The 15,432-nt window shown below is 37.9% G+C and overlaps 1 protein-coding gene across 1 annotated transcript in view; it reads right to left on the bottom strand.

Moving 5' to 3' along the window:
- ryr3 (ryanodine receptor 3) overlaps positions 1-15,432 on the bottom strand; it is a 535,616-nt gene that overhangs the window by 219,102 nt on the left and 301,082 nt on the right. Inside the window, exons 37-39 of the mRNA XM_051920096.1 lie at positions 9,210-9,410; positions 8,567-8,669; positions 5,538-5,675 (exon numbers count right to left, since the gene is read on the bottom strand). Coding sequence (XP_051776056.1) covers positions 5,538-5,675; positions 8,567-8,669; positions 9,210-9,410 — 442 coding nt within the window. The remainder of the gene's footprint in view (positions 1-5,537; positions 5,676-8,566; positions 8,670-9,209; positions 9,411-15,432) is intronic.

The raw sequence follows: 15,432 nt of genomic DNA, 5'->3' as shown, positions 1-15,432 counted from the left end.
AAAGTGCTTTTTGTTATGACCAAATAACTCAATTTTTGTTTCATCAGTCCAAAGCACTTTGTTCCAAAATCAATCCGGCTTGTCTAAATGAGCATTCGCATACAACAAGAAACTCTGTTTGTGGCATAAGTGCAGAAAGGGCTTCATCATTCTGATCTCTCTGCCATACAGATGTTCTTTGTGCAAACTGCACTGAATTGTAGAACGATGTACAGATACACCATCTGCAGCAAAATGTTCTTGCAGGTCTTTGGAGATGATCTGTGGGTTGTCTGTAACAATTCTCACAATCCTGCGCATATGCCACTCCTGTATTTTTCTTGGCCTGCCAGACCTGGGTTTAACTGCAACTGTGCCTGTGGCCTTCCATTTCCTCATTACATTCCTTACAGTTGAAACTGACAGTTTCAACCTCTGAGATAGCTTTTTGTAGCCTTTCCCTAAACCATGATACTGAATAATCTTTGTTTTCAGATCTTTTGAGAGTTGCTTTGAGTATTCCATGCTGATTCCCTCAAAGCATCATCTCCTCCACTCTACACACCCAAGCTTCCTTTAACCTTTGCTCCACGTGCTCACACTACCATAGTCTATTGCCCCTATCACCTCAGTCACCTTTCTGTAGTGAAGTGAGTATGGGGTCAGTGGCAGGGCAGACCTTTTAAAATAAAAACAATTCCACTCAGGCTATTGGGTGAAAGTGCTGGTGTGCGCTGCTGTGAATCCATGTGGCCATGGGCTGTTCAATGAGGAGGATATCTAATTGCTTGTTAATGTGCAGATGCAATCAGGTCAGGTACATCCAGAGTCTAAAGGAGCCAGAGCAGGATAGGCAAGAGATTCAAAAGAGAGGTTGGGAGAAAGGAAAGATAGGTGGGAAACAAAATTCAGCAATGAGAGTGTCGGTTGACAAGAGTAAGATTGGCCAAATAAGTCTGTGCAATGGACAGATGGCTTGGCGATCAAAAATTGGGCCCGCTCATGGGATAAGGTCACTCTTTCTAAACATCCACGGAGCAGGAGCGACCAAAAGGCTTTGAGTGATTGACCTACAGATGCCTGAGAGAGATGCTAGTGGGACGATGGGGTCGGGCTTGGGCATCTCAGCAGTGACTGGCTGAGGTGGTTGGATTGCAAGCAGTCTTAATGGCTGATCGTACATGCTGGAATCTCAGACCCACTATAGAGACCCAATAGGTAAGCAGGGCAAAGACATAAAGAAGGAAGGAATTGAAGCTCAGGGGAAAAGAAAAGTAACCCAATTTTACTTCTTTGGTTTTATAGGTGATTTTAACCCTTATTGGAATTTATTTATCTATTTACTGATCACTTATTTTCAACTCCCGCAAAAAAGCACATGTGTTTATTGGAATATTTATTAATTTAAATAAGACAGATTGATGGTCAAGACTATCAATTTCCAGGTTTAAGGAGGTTATGCCAGCTGTGGGCAACCTGAGCATCACAATTTCTCTTAACTTGGCTTGTATTTTCTCATTCCATGACACTATACATATTTATCCTTATCACTGGTCTTTCCACCTTTACTTCAAGTTGCACTTTCCTCTGCCATGCATCACTGCCATACTACTCCTCACATTATTTAACTTATGCTTGAAAGGAGAAATTTAACATTATCCCATCAGCAGGTCAAGTCATGGCCACTATTATTTGAAAACCAGCAAGGCTTTATTTGTTAAACATCTACAAATGGACAAACCAATAAGGACAGTTGAACATCAAAAAATGTTGCTGAAAACCTTGTTTATAATGACAACACATGGCCATACAAGAGTGTGAATACACAGGAATCAATAACAAAGCCTGGGTGGGCTATTTTTCATCAACCCTACATATTTCACAACATCAGAGGCCACAAAAAGCCTGCAATGCCCCGGGGGCCTGAAGCCATGGGCATCTTCTGCCTCCCAGGAGAAAGTCACTAGTGAGGATGAACTAGGGCAAGTGACGACACAAAATCAGCTTTCGGTGCAAAATGTGAAAATTACATTTTATTAAAACGATCAAGTAGTGTCCAAAAAGTGCATTCAGATCATCAGTAAATAATCCATAAAACAGTGCATTAGATAGTAAAACTGAATAAATAAATAGCTAAAACCAAGGATAAAATTCAAGTCAGAACCGACTCTTCCCTCTTGTTCCCAGTACATTCACTCTATATTATTCTCACTTTCCCTGATCACCGATGAGGTCTACTCACCAGGGCTGAGACACAGGTGAATGCGGGCCTCAAACTGGGTTCCGTCTCAGCCACCTTCTTTTGCTGGGACACTCTAAGCCCGGTCCCTAGTCCTAGCCTCAAGACTCCTGGAGCCCACGATTTCCCTTTCTCCGATCACTCAACAAGGTCAATGTTTCTCAGCAGTGACTTCCTCTAGTTCCACCGCAGGGTATGCTCAAATGCTTCATGTTTTTCTGCCCACATTGGCTCAGCTACCTGATTCTGCTCTTCTTTCCTCTCTTTTCCTCAATTTGTTCTTTCCCCATTTTCCTTTCCTTCTCAGACAATTTATACCTTTGTCAGTGTAAGTGTGCTAAACGATCTACAGAGCACTAATGAGGGATGGCTGTGCTGATTGTGATTGCACACATGAATGAGCAATCAGCTAATTCTTCCATTGGCCTTTCTGAGGCTGCATGGTTTTATTCCAGCACACACCTATAACTCACACAATTTGAGCCATATTATTAAAAAAAAATCCTGCAATCACCTGGATCCACCACAGACCCCTGACTTGCTTCACCACAAAGCCATTCATGAGTAAAGTTTTGCTAGTGATGATTAGGTTATGAAAGAAATAAGGATATGGCTGTGAGTGAGGGAACCTAACTGGTACAAGAAAGTTGACAGAGGTCACACAGAAAAGGGAGATATGTAGCAAATATATCTAAAGAGCCTTGTAGTTGGTTCAAATAAATTTATAATAAAACTATAGCAATAAAAAATATGGCCATATAAAAATAAAGAAGTCATACAAAGAATGAGCTAGATATTTAAATGAATGGAAGCAAAAAGTGATGTAAGCTTCCATGCTATTACCATGTCGTAGTTTCTTCAAAGTCCAGGAGGCCTTAAGGTTCTGGAGAAGTTGTCCTCCAGAATGACTTTCTTATAAAATTAGTCAATCAAACACCAGCCTGTGATTAAATCAGGTACACACCTGGTGATGGTTGTCAAACAGGAATCCAAAATTCACTCAACACTGACAGCTGGGATTAAAGTTTAATAAAAATAGTCATTACTCAATGCAGTATTAATAAATCACTTTTGCACTGCATTAAGGAAAACAAAGGACAACATCACTTTTCAAACTTATAGTTTTTCCATCATTCAGAACAGAGTGTTAAAGTGTCAATTGATATGTATAGGCACCTTAAAATTGAGAATATCTTAAAGTGCCATCTCTGAATAAATTTATTCAGCTTGTGGATTGAAATTCTTGTGGTACTGGGGATTTTGGAACTGTTGAATAATAAGGATTGCCATTGAGATCTTATGTGATCAATTACACATCACACAACCTGTTTTAACTCCAGGTGAATAAACATCTAACAGGTTACCAGATTTCATAGTAATAGTTATCAACAAGTAATTTTCCAATGAATACATCTAAGTGGTGTGATGTTAAATTGGCTGTGAAGCTGTTTGGGAATGAGGATTACTGTGTTGTGATTTGGTATTGGTAGCGCGTACATCTTTTTCAAATTTTAGTTAAATATTTGTTATTTTCAAATTTATTAATAGTAAAGAATTATGTTTGGTGACTTTCCATGATGCCATTTTTTTTTCTAGATGTCAACACATAGGGCTCATTTTTATGGCTGCACCCATATTATGTCTTGCTAATGAAAAATGAGGGTGTACATGTCTTAATAGCGTTGCTTTGGATCTCAGTTCAAAACACAAACTTCATGGTGTTGGTAGTTAGAGGTAAGAAACCTAAGATAGTACTAGGAGTATCTAAATTTGAATGTTCTTTGGTTAAACTCTGCTTTTGGTTAAGCATTTGTGTTACTGCATATGGTCTTATTTTGCTCTTTTCAACTGTACATTAATTTTGATTCTGCTTTGCACCTTATTCATCTCTTGGTCATGCCTACTAATGTTAATTACAGCCCATTTTCTAACAACATCATTAACACTAGAATCTATGAAGCCCACAAAAAAACTTGTAATCCTGGTCCACCTTAAATTCCTTCACATCTCTCCATCAGCGTCTTTTGCTTTGCAAATGTGTTGATCAGCACAATTAGCAAGCAGCCTGCTATCCCATCTCCCCCACCACCACAGCTCAAGTCGGACAAAAAGTTCTCCCAGCTCAAGGCTCTTTATCTGGGTGTGAGGTGCCTGGAATTGTACAGGGTAAATAATATATAATTATTTGGAACACATGCACTTCATGTGTGTTCCGTGTCAACAACAATCTGGGTAAATGTAGTATGACAGGAAATGCGAGACAGGAAATGTTGAATACATAGCTAAAACAGGAACTTTTTTAATGTTATTGTACTAATGACAAAATTTTGACATGAAGTGTATAATGTATGAAGACTAAAATCTAAATATCAAATAGCTCCATCGTGGGGGGTTAGCAGGCTGCTTGCTGCCGGTGCTGATTGACATATTTACAAAACAAAGGACGCTAATGGAGAGATGCAAAGGAATTTAAGGTGACCCGGGATTAAGAATTTTTTTGTAGGGTTCAGGGATTCTAGTGTTAACAGTGTTTTTATGAACTTTTGTTTCTATGAGGGTAATCAAATTAAATTCCATGCAATTTAATTTCTTATGGCAATTAAATTCTGAGCAAATTATTTCTTTTTATCTAACTTCATACATTTTGCATGCAGGCAATGGCTGAATCTTGTGATGATACAGAGAACACTCAGAAAACCATTAGAACATTTGAAGCCAGAGTGTGCACTGTGTTTGCCCTTTTCATTTTCTATTGACACTACAGATAAAATCAACAGCAGGCCATTTGAGTCTGTATTTCTTCAAATATGGTTTTACTTCTGTAATATCCGTCCGCACACAAGAACCTCATGCTCAAGTGAACTTAAACACATCACCTCACTTAGCTCAGGCCATCTGTACTATGGAAGTATATCAGAAGTTGGAAGGCCAAAATGAGATTTGAAGCCAAGAGTTCCTTAACTATATATGTTTTAACAATGAACGAGTTTAGTCAAATGTTTCACAGTAATGTGCTGCTCTTTGTGAAAGTGTAATCGAGCCAAAGTGACATACCACACAGGTATGTGCCATGCTGCATAGCAAAAAGTCACATCCACAGACACAAAATGGCAGTACCATTGAAAAACACATAGACAATGATAAAAAAAAATTTAACATAGAAAAATCCAAATTAAAAATATTCAGAAACTTGTCAAAACACACTACATAGATGTTGATACTATTGAGGTTGATTTTTTACTGTACTGTGAAAAGACATCTGTTCACATGTTCATGAAAATGACAGAGGGTCACCTCTGAATAACTTGCATATACTTACTAGGAGCTGCTTGTTCGGTCTCTGCTGGCTCTTCTTCTTGTTTCTTAGGGGCACCTTTGATTTTGTACACTAATGACATCAATCTTCCTCTAATAGATGTGTCTTGTTCCTCTTCCTCCTCTTCTTCTAAGGGGATTCCTAAAAGAGAAGCATTCACAAGGTTAGGTCAAATGTTTGGCTGAGACACACAACAGCAAAGCACCTGGACTAATTTACCATTTTGTTAGCAAAGTACCCAGGGTCATGGTCCCCTACTAAACTGTCCTCCTCTAAGAATGCTGATTTTCTTCTGATATTCTAGTTTCCACTCACATTACAGAGGTATACATGTTAGGCTTACTGGTAACTCTTAACTTGCCTTCAAGAAATAGCATTTTCTTTGGTGCTGTTGTTATTTTATTACCTTGTTTCCCATATTTTCTGATTGGGGTCATTTACTTGCTGTGATGCTGCATGTTGTGTGACATCATGGTGTTTGACCATTTAAGACTTTATGACAACTGGCATCTGATCTTTGTGAAAATAAAGTAAAACTCAGTGAAGGAATAAATAATTCTCTTGATTACAACAAGCACTGATTTATTGACTTTGATCTAAAAATTTAGTGTTTTGACCCTGGTCTGTTAGACTAATCTTCAGATTGATCCTTAAAGTACTTTCCATTACTCTGCTTAACATCTCAGAATCACTGAATCAATCCTATTTATTACACTGAACCAGATGAAACAGTCAGTGTGATTTTACCATACATCCCATCTCCAGGGTTTCTTTAAACTTTGTGTTTGATGCTGTGATAGATTTCTGTTTCTCAAAATTATAATACAAAATTCAGAATGTGATATGATTAGTCCCACACACTCAAATGGCACACGGGAAACTACTGTACTGTAAAAAGGCCTTTTTTTAAATAAACTGCCCGAACTAGATTGTTTTTATCAGTGGTGACTTTCTTTGGGAGACTAAAAGTTGGCTTCTTCTCAACTCCTCAGTCCCCATTGTGAAAATATTCCGCTAGTCTGTCTAACCTAAGTAAAATGAATGGGCTGCTGATTTACAGTCATGACACTCAAGCTCATGAAGTACAGCTCACAATCTGTGAATTTTATGTGACGCAAATTCAAATTGGTGAGTGCCAGCTTGAAGCTAGAGGTGCTGACAACTTTTAACAGTCCTGCAGAAGCCAATGTGACTATCCTCAAATAAACAGAATCAAATTTTATACAGACATTTGACTCTCTCCTGCTTATATCCAAATTAAAAAAACATCTGCTGTGGCACATCCCAAGATTCTATAAACCTCTGCATATCCTCTTCCACGAACTATAAACACCACGGCTGTCAATCCTAAATTGGCACCTATTTCTGAAAGTAGATAGAAGGGGAGATTTGAAGTAAAATATCCTTGTGGAATTTCGAAACTGAAACTTGTATAACTGCCTCCGGAGTACAAACACAGAAATGATTATTACTACAGGGCATATTTTTCCTTTTTTCTTTTGCTTTCCTTATCCATGTGAATTTTTTGGGCAACTCATGAGTGAAATTTTATTTACAGAAGGGATATTGGGGCAATGTGAAGTGTGTTCAGGAACACACAGAAATATTTATGTAGTTAAAGATATAAAGACACTCCCGCTCTTCAAAGAAAGTATCTTATCCCTTCAATTCATGTATACCTTTAGAGTAAAAGTGTTATTATTGCGAGTTTATTGTTATTGTTTTTAAGTGTTTTATTGGTGATGTCATTGTAGCAGCATTTTGAGGTCACGCCCTTTATGAGGTGGTTTTGTTGCTGAAGATGGCACTCATTGTCAGCCATATAACTGACAAAAGTATTGCATGTGATGATGCACAACTATTTAAGATGGGGCTTTAGTAAAGGCTGCATCCAAATTTCTTTATATTTAAAAATAAACAATGCCCTGCAATGGACTTCTGCCCTGTCCAGGGTTTGTTTCCAATTTATGACCTATGCCAGCTGGGATAGGCAGCAGTATACCCCAAGACCACAGTGTCTTTGTTAGCTAAACAGAGAAAAGAAATTATAGGTGATGACAAAGCAAACTGAACTACTGCTATTGTGGTAAGACTTCAACCAAACTACTTAGGTCCAAGTCATGTCAATTTACTTAAGTGATGTGAAAGCACAATAGATTTTGGTTGTTTACTCACTTACAGTATTAAAAGCTACATAGAAGCCACTTGCTCAAGAATTGTAGAAGTGCATAAAAGGGATGTGAGTTAACTGCATAGTTATTTTTTGTAACTGGTACCATATTAACTAATGACTTAATGTAACTTAATGTAATTATTTAAAAGAGGTATGATGCAAGTCTTTTTCAAATTTCTACAAAGCATTGCATGTATAAAATTAAATGAATGTCATTTATAAGCACCACCTCTGAGATGCTGCCGTGGCTCTTTAAGAAATTGCCTTTCTCCAATAAAGCTGTCATACTGATCAACTCCAACTCCCTTTCAATTCTTTACGGACACTTCCATCTTGAGAGCAAGCAGGATTTTTTTGTTCTTTTGTTTGTTGAATTTGCTTTTGCATCTTGGGGTTTATCTGAAGATCTTTAGTTTTCCCAGATCAGACAGATCAGATTGTTTAACTACCGTTCTTGGTTTTGTCCTTCTGGTGCCCTCATGCCTCTCAAAATTAGGTCTTCGTGATGAGCAATTATATCTGCTCATACACACATTTACCTGAAAAACTCAAAGGTGGTCATATCCTCCCTCTTCTTCCAATTGTATTTAAAAGCTGTGCTGTGCATGTCACTGAAGAATAAAACACACTTTCACTTTTAGCCTAAAATCTCTACTGGAGACCTTTCTCCATCCTTTGGCTGAGATAAAGACACTGAAATACTGAAACAAGTCCAAAAGTGACAACCGTGGATCACTGACCATTTGGGGTGAGAAAAAAAAATTGATAGCACATTTTAACTTCAAGGACACTGCTTTGATTAGAAATATGAAATCTGCCAAATTAAGAGTTTTTCCTTAATCAAGTTGGTATTACATACCACAGTGCAGTAATAGGTCATCATGAAATTCATACAGCTCATCCCGAATTTCATCTGGACATGGACAGTCTTCTCCAAGTTTGAAGTTCAACAACATGTTGATCTGCAAGAAACCAAAGGCTTGAAGTGACAGGATGCAGCTTACAAGTGACAGACAAGAAAAAAAAAAAGAATAAACCATCACATAAGGTTATGATGGAGGTAGTTCAGGTCATATTATCAAAAAGCTCAACAAGTGTCCTTTCTCCCCATCATTAAGCATGACGCAATGAAACAAGAAAGATGCAAAATGTTCTTAATTGCTACCTGGCCTCACACTGAACTGTTGTTGATTCCCCTACTAAGTAAATCAACTACATACATTGGACACACAGAAAGATGGAAAGGACAAACCATACTCAAAAAGTTATAGGAGAAACGTAATAGCATGTTGAATATCTAGAGGGATGTAAACTAAGAATTTAACAGATAAAGACAAACAGACATATGGTAGAAAGAAGAAAATAGGGCTGATGTTTTTAGCAAAATACTTTTGTGTTTTGTGAGTTTTGAGAATTCATAGATGTTACTTATTACAGCTGCCTGGACAAAGAAGTGTAAAATGAGTGTCTTAACTATGTAGAAACTACACTGCACAGCTTACCTGCTCCTGTGGGGGTGAGCGAAACTCCCTGGTCTTCCTGGCTGTCAAAGCAGCTGACATGTTCAAAGCAACCATCAGCTCGTTGTAGCGGAACCTCTGATTAAACTGTAGCTTAGACACAAAACAGTCTGAGAAGGAGACAATTGCTTCAGTTCGGTGCCTCAATTCACAGTCACAGAAGTAGTGAAGCAGTTCACACATCTGGGGGAAAAAACAGAAATGATCAGAGCTACTGAGCATCCGGACAACTTTGTGAAATTGTTTGCACGTTCATGGCAATATAGTTTACTGTTGTTATGTCTTCATTACTGGTCACGTGACAAACAGGGTCCTTATTCCCTGCCTATATAATAAGGTGGTACATCGTGCTCAATATACAAGCTATTAAAAAGGCAAATAAAATGTTAAAACATTATATCATAACCTCTGTTGAATATAAATCAAGGGACATTATACTCAGACTATATAATGCACTAATGAGGCTACATCTAGAGTACTGTGTGCAGTTCTTGTCACCACTCTTCATGACAGACACAGTAGCACCTGAAGTTGTGCAGAGGAGAGCAACCAAGTGCATCCAGGGACTTACAGACATATCATGTTGTGAAAGACTCACATAATTAAACCTATTTAGTCTTGATCAGAAGAGACTGTGTGGCGAGTCTGGGGACCTAATGCAGGTCTTCAAAATCCTCAAAGGCACTGATAAAGCAGATCTAGTAGAATTTCTCTATTTTAATGGTGAATCACATACTTGAGGACACCAGTAAATGGGAAGTGCATTAAGGGGTAGTACATTTAGGATGTATATATATATATGTATATATATCCACTACATCCATTAAACAGTGTCATCTCCAGACAGAGGAGCAGTTTCAGCGACAGACTGCTGTCACTGTCCTGCTCCACTGACAGACTGAGAAGATCATTCCTCCCCCAAACTATGCGACTCTTCAGTTCCACCAGAGGGGGTAAACGTTGAACATTATTCAAGTTATTGTCTGTTTTTTTTTTGTTTTTTTTTTACCTGCATTTTTTATTACTCTTTAATTTAATATTTTTGCTGCTGGAGTATGTGAATTTCCCCCTGGGATTAATAAAGTATCTATCTATCTATCTATCTATCTATCTATCTATCTATCTATCTATCTATCTATCTATCTATCTATCTATCTATCTATCTATCTATCTATCTATCTATCTATCTATATAATGTAAGAAAAAGTGAATAATGAAATAGCATGTTACAAATATGCAGTGTTATACACATTAAGGATTGACTGTTCTGCAGTCGCGTGAAATTCACATGTGAATAGAAGCTGGGGTAGATATCATCTTGCTTAGGTCATCTATTGTTCCAAAAACTCCTTTTCAGAGCCATAGCGCTCACAAACCAGTAATTTAGCCAGTCTTTCTTGAGTGTTTGTGTGTTCTGAATCCCTTATAATTGCACTATTCTGCAACTGTTTAAAATGTATGTTGTTTGACTTACATTTTTCATGTTATTTGATATACACTATACTGCAGTAAGCAGCTCAAAAGCTACCAAGTTAAATTCCTGGACGTTAAATAATGGCAAATAAAAGTGAATCTGATTCTGATAAAACTCAACAGGGAAAACTTATCCAGTTAAAACCTAGTATTATTTTATGGACACTATTATACCCAGGTAATTAAGTAGATAATTTTGTATCTGCTTATGAGAGAAAAAAGACATTGAGCAAAGCCCTTAATCTGAAAATTGATCAAGGGGCACTATACAATGGCTGACCATGCACTCTGACCTCTAAGGGTCATGCGAAAAGATAATTTCCACTTGGTGATTAACAAAGTATATAAAAAAAACCTAAATTAGTGGAGCAAGCATACAAGCTGTCATGATGTATCCTTGATGCTAGTGAGGTAATTCAGACTCCTGGATGATTTAAGTCTCTGTTTATCTCCAGAGATTTCATTATTAACACAGAACTTAAAAACTGTTTTATAAAGTTAGCAGTAGTGTGATGTAGAGTATTTAACATTTTGATAATTGTTCATAAATTGACATTTGAGAATTATTTAGTAGCTTAAAAGATAGATTTAATATTTTTCAAGTCAAAGTAATTAATTCACAATCATAGTATATACTAATATTCCACATAAAATTGGGTTCTAAAGTGAAGTGTTTTTTTATATATTGTCATGCACATGCGAGTAGGAGACAGCTAAAGGGCTTAAAGAATCATAACAACACATCAGACCAGGGGGCGGAGGGGTGCACTGACTGTCTGTCTCACTTTCCTGCAGACCTTTCCCGGGAAATCCTGCCAGGTTCTGAAGCCCAGGAAGACGTCACTTCCGCCTAACCTAGAAGATGTCACTTCCTGTCCTGGCCCCGAGGATGACATCACTTCCGTAAAACTCCCTATAAAACCTCACTCCCCTCTTCTGGAGGACAGTTCTGTTTTGGACTCAACTACCCAGCACTATTTCTCAAGTGTTTGCAGCCAGGATCACAATATACGGGTGGCTGTCCCAAACCTTTGTATGATGTCTAGAGTCCCTTTTTGTGACAATATATTATAAAAATACTTTGTTCTAGCAGCTTACAGCTAAGCTCTATGGAAGTTTCGTCAATATGTGATAGAAAAAGACTTGAAACTTACCAAATACATTCTATGAAGCGATAAAGGATTTAATTTAAGAAAACATGACATTTACATTTATGAGGCATTCCGTTCCATGGAAGGAAACTATAAATAACTGCTGTATTTTATCACAGATTCTTAATCCTATTTTCTTGAGGTAAGGATATGTTAGTTGCTTCTTTCTATGCCTGTAGCAGCCATGGAGAAATGCGCACACAACACCGAAACTCCCCCATTGCGATTTGTGTAGTTATTTTACCAAGTCTACAGAGCAAGATTCACACTGAGTAACAACATAATATTGTATTTGTGTGCACATGGCAATACATGTGAACTGAACTGAGTACACTTCATTGTATTTTAATAAAAGCCTAAGATGTTTAAAAGAGTCAAGCCACTTTTGCAGTGTCATGTTTTGCAGACATACAATTAAAAACTAAACACTTAGAAAAAGGCAGTGTATCACAGAGCAGATTGAAGCACCAGAAATCAATTATTGATTTTTTTTTAATCCATAATGAGTCACTCTTGCTGACAATACAGTAATAAAAGAACTGAGTATAATGTTTTTCAAGTGAATAAATTCCAAATCAATCTGTAGATATTACCACAACAGTGCGTGGAAGGATCTCCATACAGGTTCTGCCGAAGTATGTAATAACACTCCATTACTATCATGGTCATCTCCTTCTCCCTCTACAGTGCCGAAAAAAACAGCCAGTCAAGACAACTGACTCCATCCCACCTGGTTCACTCTCCATATGCTCGGGCTTCTCGGAAGAAGGTGTCATCTTTGGAAGAGCTACCCACCAGCAAAGCTCCAGAGAAACTGACTTAAACTTGTGGCTAACCATCCTATTGATTTAATTTACTTTCAAACCTAACTTTTACAGAGCAAGCATGCCAAGCACCATTTATTTTTCTTAAACTGTTGAACATTAAATGGGACAATCTGGTTGGCATCACAAATTTTCCTTTTTGTAGAGCTTTCATTCCTGCACCCACAGTAATAAATGAAGACTCCATGTAGAACCTGGCTTTGTGAGGCAAGAATGACAGCCCACTCTGCCAATATTAAAACATCTGCACTGAATTTAAGAATTGGCATTGCTAAAGTGGCTCTATAGTGTGTGTGTGTGTGTATGTGTGTGTTTGTGTATGTATGTGCGCTTTTTTGTGAATTGTTCCTGCATTGTGTCCAGTGCTTGCTGGGATAGGCCCCAGCAGGACCATGATCCTGCCCTGAATAAGTAGGTCAGAAAGATGGATGTTTGGTGGTATGCAGTGCTTGAAGTGGAGCAGTATGCTCTGATACACCATACCTGCTTTCTTGGTTCAAGCACTGGATACATGCCTATAATATCTATTCAGTTCTTTTCATTTCATTGCCTGCTACATGACCTCAATATTCTCATACTGAAGTACACAGTTGCTTCATCAGTCCTGTCGGAGCATGCAGTATCTTCTCTATAAGGAAAAAATATATGTGATTATAAGTGGGATTTTTCCGTTATTATTGTCTAGCTGTCAACAGAGCAGAGAAAGCAAGGTTACCATGGAGTAAAATGAATGGGGGATTTGGTGAAGGCATGAGGCTCACTGCTGGTCTCCTTTTAAAATGGCTAAATCTCACAACAGCTGTGTGCTTTTTGCTTTTCTTTCCTTCTTAAAACAACATGGATACAGTGTTCAACAATATGTGTATAATCTCAAGATGCAGATAACATTAATAACATTTTTGGATAGAAAAATTGACATATTTGGTAAATTTTAAGGCTTTTTCTATCACATACAGTTAGGTCCATAAATATTTGGACAGAGACAAATAAATATTTGGACAGAGACAACTTTTTTCTAATTTTGGTTCTGTACATTACCACAATGAATTTTAAATGAAACAACTCTGATACAGTTGAAGTGTAGACTTTCAGCTTTAATTCAGTGGGGTGAACAAAACGATTGCATAAAAATGTGAGGCAACTAAAGCATTTTTTGAACACAATCTCTTCATTTCAGGAGCTCAAAAGTAATTGAACAATTGACTCAAAGGCTATTTCATGGGCAGGTGTGGGCAAGTCCATTGTTATGTCATCAATTAAGCAGATAAAAGACCTGGAGTTGATTTGAGGTATGGTGCTTGCATGTGGAAGATTTTGCTGTGAACAGACAACATGCGGTCAAAGGAGCTCTCCATGCAGGTGAAAGAAGCCATCCTTTAGCTGCGAAAACAGAAAAAACCCATCCGAGAAATTGCTACAATTTTACGAGTGGCAAAATCTAGTTTGGTACAACCTGAGAAAGAAAGCCAGCACTGGTGAACTCAGCAATGCAAAAAGACCTGGACGTCCACGGAAGACAACATTGGTGGATGATCGCAGAATCACTTCCATGGTGAAGAGAAACCCCTTCACAACAGCCAACCAAGTGAACAACACTCTCCAGGGGGTAGGCGTATTGATATCCAAGTCTACCATAAAGAGAAGACTGCAAGAAAGTAAATACAGAGGGTGCACTGCAAGATGCAAGCCACTCATAAGCCTCAAGAATAGAAAGGCTAGATTGGACTTTGCTAAAGAACATCTAAAAAAGCCAGCACAGCTCTGGAAAAACATTCTTTGGACAGATGAAACCAAGATCAACCTCTACCAGAATGATGGCAAGAAAAAAGTATGGAGAAGGCGTGGAACAGCTCATTATCCAAAGCATACCACATCATCTGTAAAACATGGTGGAGGCAGTGTAATGGCTTGGGCGTGCATGGCTGCCAGTGGCACTAGGACACTAGTGTTTATTGATGATGTGACACAGGACAGAAGCAGCCGAATGAATTCTGAGGTGTTCAGAGACTTACTGTCTGCTCAAATACAGCTAAATGCAGTCAAATTGATTGGGTGGTGTTTCATGATACAGATGGACAATGACTCAAAACATACAGCCAAAGCAACCCAGGAGTTTATTAAAGCAAAGAAGTGGAAAATTCTTGAATGGCCAAGTCAGTCACCTGATCTTAACCCAATTGAGCATGCATTTCACTTGTTGAAGACTAAACTTTGGACAGAAAGGCCTACAAACAAACAGCAACTGAAAGCCGCTGCAGTAAAGGCCTGGCAGAGCATTAAAAAGGAGGAAACCCAACATCTGGTGATGTCCATGAGTTCAGACTTCAGGCTGTCATTGCCAGCAAAGGGTTTTCAACCAAGTATTAGAAATGAACATTTTATTTCCAGTTATTTAATTTGTCCAATTACTTTTGAGCCCATGAAATGAAAGGATTGTGTTAAAAAAATGCTTTAGATGCCTCACATTTTTATGCAATCGTTTTGTTCACCCCACTGAATTAAAGCTGAAAGTCTGCACTTCAACTGCATCCGAGTTGTTTCATTTAAAATTCATTGTGGTAATGTACAGAACCAAAATTAGAAAAAAGTTGTCTCTGTCCAAATATTTATGGACCTAACTGTACAGACACAGGGCTTCATAGAGCCTACTGAAAGCTGCAAAAACAAACTAGTATTTAAAATTATAAAAAATAATTTTTGAAGATGGTTTTTATGGTAAATTAATACATATCATGATAATAAATAAATCAACTTGAA

The sequence above is a fragment of the Erpetoichthys calabaricus genome, chromosome 16, assembly GCF_900747795.2.
Source record: "Erpetoichthys calabaricus chromosome 16, fErpCal1.3, whole genome shotgun sequence".
In the NCBI taxonomy this organism is placed as follows: domain Eukaryota; kingdom Metazoa; phylum Chordata; class Cladistia; order Polypteriformes; family Polypteridae; genus Erpetoichthys; species Erpetoichthys calabaricus.
Note: the sequence above shows the minus strand (reverse complement) of the source record. Positions and strands in the feature narration are given on the sequence as shown.